We start from the raw sequence: 10,741 nt of genomic DNA, 5'->3' as shown, positions 1-10,741 counted from the left end.
CTCGTTCCGGAGGAAGGACTAACGGCGGGTCTTTGGAGACGACTTCTTGAATCTCCAACGGATAGTACAAATCCGGGATCATTTAGCATCGACGATCTACTTCGTGCCCTCAGCACACTCTTGGTATCCTCCAGGACAGCTTCATCCATAAGCGATGACGAGTTAATCTCCATGTTCGGTCGTATAATGACATGCTCGGCTAAATCGCCTGCCTTCAAGGCACCGCTAAAATTTTCGAAGGGCATCTTGTCCATCTCAAAAAGAGCATCCATCGCTGGAATTGACGTCGCCGTTTCCCCATCAAACCGTTGACAAGGGTGTATAGCAGCGCGCTATCGTTTACGGTAGACAAACCCTGGGTCAGGGTCGACGCCCTGCGTCTTCCAGATAACATACGGCATCGCCGACTCCTCTCTATACCAGATTTACGTCTCTTCGAGACCAGTGGAAACACGCACTTAGCGTCGTTCAGTGCCCCCACTCCCTGCTCCACCGGAGCCTTGATGTAATTGACAACATCCGACGAAAAGCTGCTATTTCTGCAGTCTTCGATCAGTGGAAACGTGCCAGTCACGCGCATCAGAAGGACCTTGCCCATGATGCCTTGGACCTCTTCCGACCATACCACTCTTGGCTGCTTCGTAACGTGAGCAGTGGCCAGCGGGTGACGTGCCAATCCACGGGAATCACAAGGGCCTTGTCCGCCATGCCTCATAATAACTCAACATAACCCAGTTCTTCCCCAGTAGGGTGCCCCGCGCCTTCTGGGTCCTGCTGTTAACACGCGACAAACCAGACTGATGATAAGCCGTACGTCGATTCGATGAACCTTGAGGCGCTTTGCGTAGGGGACAACCATTCTGAAGGTAACGGGTGTCTACACAGACAAAATACCGTCGGTTGTTCGAACGCTACCCGGCAATCGGAGCTCTGTCTCCTCTTTTCAGCAGAGCTGATATTCATGGCTCATGTCCGCTCGACGAGATGCTAAAGTGTGCATTTCAACCAAGTTATGCAGAGTTACAGTTGAATTCGGCATATAATGCCACATTCACCTTTTCTTCAAAAGAAGACGGATGCACACGGATAACTTCCATTCTGGCCACGTCAGTGCGGAGACCCTCCATAAAGACGGTCAATGTGACCACCTCGAGGAGAGGAGCGGCTGCCATACCGACAATGAGAGTACGCAGCTCTTGGACAAAGTCCACGAATTATTTTGTGCCCTGTCGGGCGGCAAGAAAACGCGATCACACACGAATGCCTGGTTAGGCGGTGAGAACACTCGTAAAAGCTGCAGCTTCAGCTCCCCATAGGATGGAAACGCCGATTCAACCGAAATACCGCACCTCAGTGCCCGTTCTCGTGCTCGATCCCCGAGCTTGGAGATAGCTAGCACCACCGTTGTTGCTCGGTCATGAGCAAGGAGGATGCCATGGCCATCTCGACCTCTCTCTTCCAGAGCAGGAGATTCGCTCACCATAAGCGACCTAAATCTGGAGGAGTCATCCGTCGTCGACGGCGGCGTCATGAACGCTGTGTCGCCGATATTTTTTTGCTCTAAGTACACCAACAGAGCATTTTCATAGTCCGAAAAAGCCTGTAGATGCGCGGATCACTGCAGGTCCATGCGAAGCGAGGTGTTGCACGCCCTGACATCAGCTTTTTAAGCCCGTCCAACATGACCAGGAAAAATAGGAGAATTGCTCCATCCTCACAGAAGATCAGTCGTTACGAATCAGGTGTAGATTGACTACAAGTGCTACCAAGTGCAGCGGGGCTACCGTAACGCTTTCGCTGAAAGGAAGCTTAGTTAAGGTCACCGACCTTACGTTCTTTACAAGAACCAATACGAGTGTAGTGGATTGCAATCCGCTTACCCAAAACCTTAACTCAAGGCATATACACCCTTCGCAACTGTATTTTTTGTTCTAATTGCGGCAGGGCCGACTATACCTAAAATCTTAGGTTTTCCTGATAAAATAGTAGAACCTAATTAATATGCGGCAGTCCCGCCACGTAGTAACTTCTTGTTACGGTGTAGCCACAACGTCGTGTGATTGCACCGACTCGAGTAATCCATACCTTTGAACGTTAACACCATCTTTTGTGACCACCCTTCACATGTAACCCTGCTACTCATGCTGCTTCCAGTCGCCATATGGTTGCAATTGTCTCGATTGAGATGCAGCGAGATTTTGGCGATCTATGTTCAAAGTGCTTGCATATACTCACGACAGACCATCCACAAATTGATTGATGGTCATATGGAACGCGCTAGTTGCGACCAGGGGAATATGCGCGAAGCTACATGGACAATCTGCGACGCGGATGTGCAGGAACACTTCCTTCGATATGACAAAAAAGCAGACGTATTGGCGCACAGTCTAGCCTTGTACATATACATGGTGGAATGACTAATCACAACGCACCCACGTCTCTCTGTCGGTGGTCGGAAGCTACTAATTAATCACCACCCGGTTATGCTACTCTGCGTAGGTGCTATACATATGCTATCATCGCTGAAAGATCATCATGTCAACTAGGTCGCTAACGTTACTACATTTCTCCGTGAGCGGGTCGTCAACAATTTACTGCAACGATGCAGTTGATGTTTGATTATTTGTTGTCACTACATGCAGCGATATTATCACTTTTTATCTGCCAAATTTAAGTCATCGAATTACAAGTGAAGGACTTTGCGACAAGTTTTTTGATCCGATCGGCGCATTGGACGCGCCACCGCGCGCTCCAATGCATTCATTGTTGTGCTTTGCCGCATTCACTTTTATGCATAAGAACTCGCAAAGCTCGCGGGCTCGCACCCTTGTGTTGATTGGTGATGTTCGGAGTCGCATTCTACCGACTCGCCATCAAGGAAAATCCGCTAAACTAAGTGTGGGCTCAGAACATCAAGATTTACAATCTTCTATTTTTCGCCAACATGCTGTACAACACGCAGCACAACGCATTGTATTGAGTGACCGATTCCAGTATTTATCTGCACCCATGTCAAGCGTTCCAATAGTATTGACTGCCTTTACCATAACGATTTTTCACCAGTCCACTTGAGTGGGCAACTGCTCAATACTTTGTCACTACTGAAGTCGTCATCGAAGCTACACTTCCACTTAACTACAGCTCATACGCCGTCATCACGTCGTCAAAAGGTTTCACCTACGGTCTCTTTGAATGCATCACAGCAACACCTCGCTCCCATGGCCAACAAGCCAACGCTAAGTTTGGGAAATAGTTAATCTTTACAGATTCTTTGCTGGCAAGACACTTTAGAAGTGTCGTTGTCACTTTACGGCGGTGCAACGGCAGAAACTGAAACCCATACATAGTAAATTTTCCATTCGCCGAGAGGAATTTAACATCAAATGCGTCGATTCATCTAAATTTTATGTTTCACGTATTGTAGACGAAAGCTTAGTGTATCAAGAAAACATCCGATCACAAGGACAAACCAGGAGCATACAAACCTGTCAGAAGTAAACTTTTTCCATGCCAGGACACGCTGGTCCGGAAACTAAGCCAGTAACATACAGATCAGCAGCACCCAGACTCCATCCGTACCCCTGTCCGGATATTTACAAGACTCATCGAGTTTAATTGACTGCGGGAGACTACCAGCTTACTTCCGAGGACATTTTTTGGATCACAAGAAGTGTTGTGTTCGATATTGTAGAAACGCCTTCCTGCTTGAGATACGTTTGTCATACCAGCACTCATCGAGCATTCTCGAACGCAAATCTTACTTTGACCCCTGACCAAACACTTGTCAGCATGTATAGGATTTTCTAAGCTCCAAGGTTAAAGATACCTTCAGTATACCAAAACCAAGTATATTTGTAACAAAATATGTAGCTCGCAACCAGTAGAGTCACAGTGATTCGAGACCTCTCGATCTTAACGACAGCCGCTAATTATCTTGTGTTTATCGTTTGATTGTCGTCGGCAAACTCGACCGGACAAGATGTATGTGAACATCTCTCATTGTGAATTGAATGCTTATGTTTCCGCTGCCGACACCCATGTAGATGCGGCCATGCTTTATGTCGAATGCTAGCTGGTCGTGGAGGTAAAGCTCCACCACATCCATGCAATTTTCAAAATTTTGCACAGTCGTTTTTAGAAAGATGCTGCTCTGCACGTGTGACGACCAAGAAACGTGCTTGCTACTGTTAACATGAGCGAGAAATTTCGGAGTCGTTCGATTTCGGATAGTCCATCTTTCGTAAAGCAGGTCAAGCTCAATCTCATAGAGGTCGAAATGAATTGGCAGTGGGTTATTAATCGTGACAAGCAATTCTAGATTTAGCAAACACCTGCGCGTCTTTGAGTCAATTTCCTTGAAAGTCGGTTTGATGAAGCACTCTCGAAGAAACGCCGGCTTGCCATCAATCTTGGCGGGAACATCCAATTTTATATTAACTAGATCTAGTAGATGCAAGGAATAGCAATTTGTGTTGGCATTGCTTCCACTTGCAGAAAGGACAAGATCCTTCCCCGCTAAGTAAGCTTGTAACATAGACTGCAATGGATCTGACTGGTTCTTAAAAACTTCCGTGTAAGCGGAAATGAATGTCTTGCCATTTCCTAGAAAAAATTGCTTGAGCCCAACGACTAGAATAGTTTGCCTATCAGCAGATTGAACTTTTACTAATAGAGAAGGAATGTTTAATAGCACCCTGGATGAATACTCAAACGACACATCCGTAAATGCAAATATCCCTTGGTCATCAGTGTAGGTATAAAAATGTGAGAGCACGATAGTCGTAAGCACCTGTGTCACAACACGTTGTAACTCAGTCTTAATGTTATCCACGACACTCGATCTCCATGCATTCACTTCATATCGCAGGAAATCTATCGCGTATTGCGACTTCAGAGATATTTCTGTATCAAGTATCTGGCTTGACTGTTTGCCGAGCAAATTTGAAACATCCAAGTGAATGGTGAAGGGGATCAGCATGCACGAAATATAAACTGGAATATCTCCATGTACGTCAATATTGCCATCGTGGTTAAGCACGAGATTGAAAAACACATTTGGATCTGCTAAAAGATCATACTTGACTTCTGATACCATAGTTGACAGACCAGATTGAAGATTAATTGAAGGAGTTCGAACACTCAGAAATGACATCTTCTCTTTGGACAAGATAATAACTATTGGTCCTACCACAGGTGAGCAATACGACGGATTGTGAAGCTTTATAATGAGCTCTCCCACCGAATGTTGGTGACATATGTCTGGAAGTGTCAATTTCTCGAGCGTGCCAGTCGCCTGCATCAGCAACGCTACGAACACAATGTGCACGACCAGTAGTATTGCAGAAATTGTGCATATTACAGCAAGTAAGCACTTCCTTTTCCGGCCGAGACGCAAAGCGTAGTCATTTTTATCTGCCTCGACAGCACCAGCATGACCAAGAAGCGGCAGCAGATCGACGGACTCGTTAAATGGCATAATTAGCGAATAAAATACTTCTGCTATGCAAACTTGCCACCCAACGTTTACACAAAACTTATTATTTTGTTTATTTCATGCACTTCGCACACGAGTTCATGCACACATTATCTGCTAGGACGACAAAAAAGTTTGTGATTGTTTCATCGTGATAATATTCTGATTTTTCTAATCATATCTACAAAATTCCTCGTGATGTACATCTGGTGATTATCGAAGAGCTGCTCTTGTGTACACGATAGAAAAAGAGAATTATAAACATCTCCCATAATTCTAGCCTAGTTCTAGAACATCAGATACAGGACAATCGGAAAATAAACAGAAGTCAATAATTTCTTTCACCTTCTCTCATTGTTCTCCAGCACAAACACAAAACCAATTGACTTGATGAGCTTCAGAAACTGCGGTGAAGAGGCTCTTCGTTCCGCTCTTACGAGAAGCAAGCGAAACCATCGTCTAGTCGTCTGTTTATGCGGAATCGTAGATTCAATGCATTCTGTTTCTAGTGAAGCACGGCTACTACTACCCCTTAGCATTGACCTTAGATCTGGCCACAATATGAGTAGAACATATGGCATTTACGTGGTATGTTGCTTAATAATTTCCTAATCAGAATGAGTTGCGAACGATGCCTGTCAAAAGTGGTGCAACGGGATGCCTGCAAATGCCACCATGCGTTAAAAAAGAGGGATGGTACTGCACCATAGAATTGACTTAATCGAAGTTGACTGTTGCATGAACGACGACTGATTAGTAATATTTTTTTTTAGTTCACCGTCCGGATGGTACTGCACCAAAGAGTCGACTCAATCGAAGTTGACTGCTGCTTGAACGACGAGTGATGATTTATACTTTCCTAGACCACCACTCGGGCCTCATAGACCCTTTTTCCATCTCGACAAAATTTGTTAAGAGACTAACAGAATATTCAATTTTCTTGAAGTCGCGCTTTTAAGCCTCCGGCATAGCCTTAAAGTGCACGGCAAACCCGTTGCACTTGTTGTTGTTTATCCTACGACCGAGTTGTGGGAGGATGAAACATGAATTGTTCAGTCGCTGGTTCTCATACAGGCTCATGATGGCCGTGATTGGCGTGACCTAGCCCTAAAACATAAAAAGATTCTCAAAAAAGCGGTGGGCCTCACATCCCGGGGTTCATGATTGATAATTTAGCGTCGCTGGCTTTGTGAATTGGTGAAAAGTCTTGACAGATTGGGAGAGTCGCGCAATTGCGTTTGATACACCACTGTCAAAATTGATCAACAGTATGCGATGGCATCATAGATGACAGAATCATTTCACATATATAAGGTTATGAAAACCGTCAAGTGCAGTATGAGATGTTTGACAGCGGAAAAAGGTTGTCTTGCCTTAACCCTTAATTTGAGATACGATATCATTCTACGTGTGGTGCGGCTGAAACACATATGGCCATGGATGAATGGAAGCTGAAAGTGCTAGGTGTCATGTATGAATACACACCTGTTAGGCTACAGGAATGTTTTTGACGTAAGCGTGAATTTGCGGTAGCTGTCGTACTGGACATGTCGTTGTCCGAGTTTAACAGCAATGGTATTTCTGGGTGCCTTCGGTAAAGCTTGCAAGGCAGAAGCGGTAGTAAGCCGAGGTATCAAAATGAGAAAGAAATTCAATGTCGTGTTTCGAAGTCTTAAGAGTCTTTCTCCGTTAAGATGAAAAAGGACGACTGACTGTCGTGGCCCCAAAATATTTTACTGGCTCTTTGGTAAGGAATAGCAAAACAGACGTGACCTTTTGTCGCTAGCACCAAAATCTATGAGCGGAAGCAATTCTGTGTCACGATTTTTTCCGTGCGAAAGCTGAATTTCATGGGCAACCGCACTTCGCGAGTAGATGGATCAAACACTGAAGATCATAAAGATGCGTTAACTATGTTACGATGTGGTGCTGCTGCTATGTTAGCCCTGCCTTGTGACGAGACTATCGTGCGGAGCAGTGTAAAACCAGGTTTAAATTACAAAATTAATTTATCACTCGTAAGCGCAGTTTCTAGGTTGTAGGCCTCTCCTCACTACCCCCAACAAATGTCTCCATAGAGCGAGATATATGACCCCTCAAAGAAATTTGAAAGGAACTGCAAGACGGCGAAGTCACAGAAATGGTACTGTCGGTACCAAAAGAGCTGAACCTGTCATTCGTCCTGAATATGTAATTGATGACTTTTGTAGAGTGCTAGGAGTGAGCACCTAACCTAGAAGGTTCTACAAATCTATCTTATATTTATTTCATTAAATTATCACGCGGGTTGGCAAGAGACTTCCCATGATCGTTACTTTTGGATAGTTGTGTTCGTCACAATGATCCTGATAGCGAGAACAAAGTGACTTCTTTTCGTGCGTAGTAGAAGCACGATACGGGCTCGACAAAGTAGTAAGATTCCCCAATATCAGACAGGATAGTGGCAATCGGCAAATTGTGCACGATAATAAAAAGAAAAGTGCACTCTTCTCGCATCGCACGGTTAATGGCATCGCTTAGCATCTTGGGATACTCATGGAACAATTGATTCCGAATTGTATCATCATTTAAGCCTGCCATGAACGTTACGACTTGCGGTGAAACGTTAATTGGCTCATCGACAATGATCGATACCAAGTAGCGAGCACGCTGTGTATTCGAGTGTAGGTCGTAATGACCTTGACCAAGCTTCAAGAACTCGGCACGGGCACGTAAATCATTCTGTGGTGGTTTAAATGTCTTATTTAGCTTAACTCTGAAGTGTTGGTAGCTTGGAAAGCAGTATAGATCGGCTAAACGCTTCCCAAACACCCAACACTTAGAGCGACCCGCAAGGTTGGACATTAGGGATATCGTAACTGTCTTGCAGGGATTGCTGTTTCTAACTTGACAACACATCGTGATGGAGGCTCGTTCTCTCCACCACGGTGCGAAGACACATTCAGTTTCAAAGGTGGCGTTTTGTACGAAGAAATAAGGGTTGCGACCTGCTTCCGACATTCCATAGTTTCATGATGCATGAAACTTACGGCTACGTACTTTTGGTTATCCGGAGAAGACGACTGCAGTAAACTGACTACTGCAGCTTCTCTGATGACTCCTCACATCCGTTCGAGTGGCATCCACTCATGTGAAGACAAATGAGGAAACATCTCATTCGTCAACACCTCAGTTTGCGGTACGAATCAACCGAGTGGTACCCCAACTCCTTCCATGTCGCTCGGATGAGAACAAGAGTATAGCTTGGATTGGAATGCGCGACATGCTCAACAGCCGCGTCGTCAAACCAAAATCAAGTGTCGCTAAAAAGATCGCCCGAATCGCTATTAGGTGTAAGAGGGCGCTGTTCACAAACAGTACCTCAAGCACAACACACACGTTTGTGCGACGAGGGAGCGATTCTCGATGTGGAGGGACAAGGACAGTCTCGACTTGGAGTAAAGAAGAAGGAATCAAGCCCTTGAAGTCAAATTTTCAACTGAATTGAAATAAGTCATGGTCCTAGCTACATGCAAAACACCCCAAGAGTTCTTAGAGGTCTGACTGATAAAAACTTGGGTGCCTGATTTGTATCTCAAGGGTTTACTGAGTTTAAACCTCAGATTCAACGATACAAGGTCTTGAGTGTACGGAGCGTGAGGTTCAAAAGTTGAACTTCAACTCTCGTGGAAAATATCCAGTAGAAGTGACTGTCATACGCTTCCAGTTCTAAAGACTGAGACATGTCGGTCTCATCGCAAGTACAGATCCCCAAGTAGGAACCAGCATTCAATATCACATTGAATATTTGTGACTTCAAAAAGGTTATCACGTATGCATTGGAGAACACCCAACTGTAATCTTCTTTTATTGATTCCCAAAATGCATAAAGAAGGTACATAAATGTACTCAAAGTCAAAAGTACCTTGATACTTTTGCAGACCTTATATTTAAAGCAATCGCTTTCAGATCAACAATGAAGCGATCCAGTGAACAAGCTAACCTGAAGAGCGTTCTACACCTAAACGGCAAAGATCGGTTTCAGAACTCTTCGACGCTTCCTCCATTCTTAACCGAAACAGAACCAACATGTTTTATATGGATTGTATCATTGTTGGCGACGAATCAAGAATCGTGATCTTCCGACCCAGCCTAGCCCATCGCAGCTAAGCTTGTCTCTTAGCGGACATGTGTTCACCTTGAAAACGAGAACAAAATGGACCGCTGCTTCGTCGAGTTGGCGCAACGTGGCAGGATTGCTAATAGCTATGCAAATAAATTAGGTTACTATATTAATTAGATATTACTATATTAACTAGGAAAACCTAAGGTTTTAGATACTGCCGGCCCTGCCGCAACTTAAATAATTAAATTCAAGCTTAATTTTGAGCGGTGGAGTCTGTTTACCTTGGTAAACTTTTTCGGTACTCTTGGAGTTAGCGGATTGCGATCCGATACACTCATACTGGTATTTGTAAGGAACGTAAGGTCGGTGACCTCAGCTTCGCTTTTCTCTTAGCAAAAAGCTACGGCAGCCCCGCTGTATTTGGTAGCACTTGTATTCGATCTACGCCTGGGTCGTTACAACTGATCGTCGGTGAGAATAGAAGAATACTCATATTTGCACTAGCGTATGCAGGATTAGCGTGTAAGCTGATGTCCCTTTTGGGCCTCGAGGGCGTAGAGCACCTCGTTGCGCAAGTGCCTGAGGCCATAAGCACACGCGCCTAGAGGCGTTTTAAACTACAAAAATGCTCTGCTAGTGAACCCAGAGTAAAAGCTGGCGGCGTTAGTTCGTCCACGACGCCACTGTCGACGACGGATGACTCCTCCCGCCCATACCGCTTATGATAGCGTTAAGACCTTTAATGGTAAGGATGGAGAGAATTTTCTGCTCTGGTAAATAGAGACCGAGATGACTATGGCATCTGCCATGCTCCAGAAGGGCAAACAGCGCGTGGCGCTAGCTAGCACCAAGCTCGGGGGCCGAGCGCGAAAATAAGAACTGACGTGTGTTGCTTCGGTTAAAGCGGCGTTTCCCTCCTGTACGGTACTGAAGTTGCAGCTTTCACGAGTGTTATCGCCGCCGAATCAAGCATATCGCGTGAGATCGCGTTTCCTTGCTACCTGACAGGACAAAAAGGAGCTGGTGGCCTTAGTTCCAGAGTTGAGAACTCTTTCGCCGAGAGGGCAGCTGATCCTCTCCCCCGTGACGGTTGCAGTGACCATCTTTATGGAAGGCATCTGCACTGGCGTGGCCAGAAAGGAAGTCTTCCGTGTGCATCCGAT

At 45.2% G+C, this 10,741-nt stretch overlaps 2 protein-coding genes across 2 annotated transcripts; one reads left to right on the top strand and one right to left on the bottom strand.

The window, feature by feature from the left end:
- Positions 1 to 2,284: 2,284 nt before the first annotated feature.
- On the top strand, positions 2,285 to 3,391 carry PHALS_15161 (uncharacterized protein). Its single transcript, XM_036407216.1, has one exon. It carries the CDS (start codon positions 2,755 to 2,757, stop codon positions 3,070 to 3,072), a length of 318 nt encoding a protein of 105 aa, XP_036263461.1. The 5' UTR covers positions 2,285 to 2,754; the 3' UTR covers positions 3,073 to 3,391.
- A 2-nt stretch (positions 3,392 to 3,393) lies between these two features.
- On the bottom strand, positions 3,394 to 5,476 carry PHALS_06432 (uncharacterized protein; the record flags this gene model as incomplete). The annotated part of the gene is made up of 7 exons (XM_024719717.1): positions 3,394 to 3,397; positions 3,486 to 3,532; positions 3,762 to 3,769; positions 3,827 to 3,911; positions 3,992 to 5,175; positions 5,240 to 5,307; positions 5,373 to 5,476. The coding sequence occupies 7 exons, from the start codon at positions 5,474 to 5,476 to the stop codon at positions 3,394 to 3,396; spliced, it is 1,500 nt and encodes a 499-aa protein (XP_024584988.1).
- Positions 5,477 to 10,741: the final 5,265 nt, after the last annotated feature.

Source organism: Plasmopara halstedii (genome assembly GCF_900000015.1).
Source record: "Plasmopara halstedii genome assembly, contig: Scaffold_2956, whole genome shotgun sequence".
NCBI lineage: Eukaryota > Oomycota > Peronosporomycetes > Peronosporales > Peronosporaceae > Plasmopara > Plasmopara halstedii.
The sequence above is the reverse complement of the archived record's forward strand: the minus strand, read 5'-3'. Positions and strand labels throughout refer to the sequence as shown.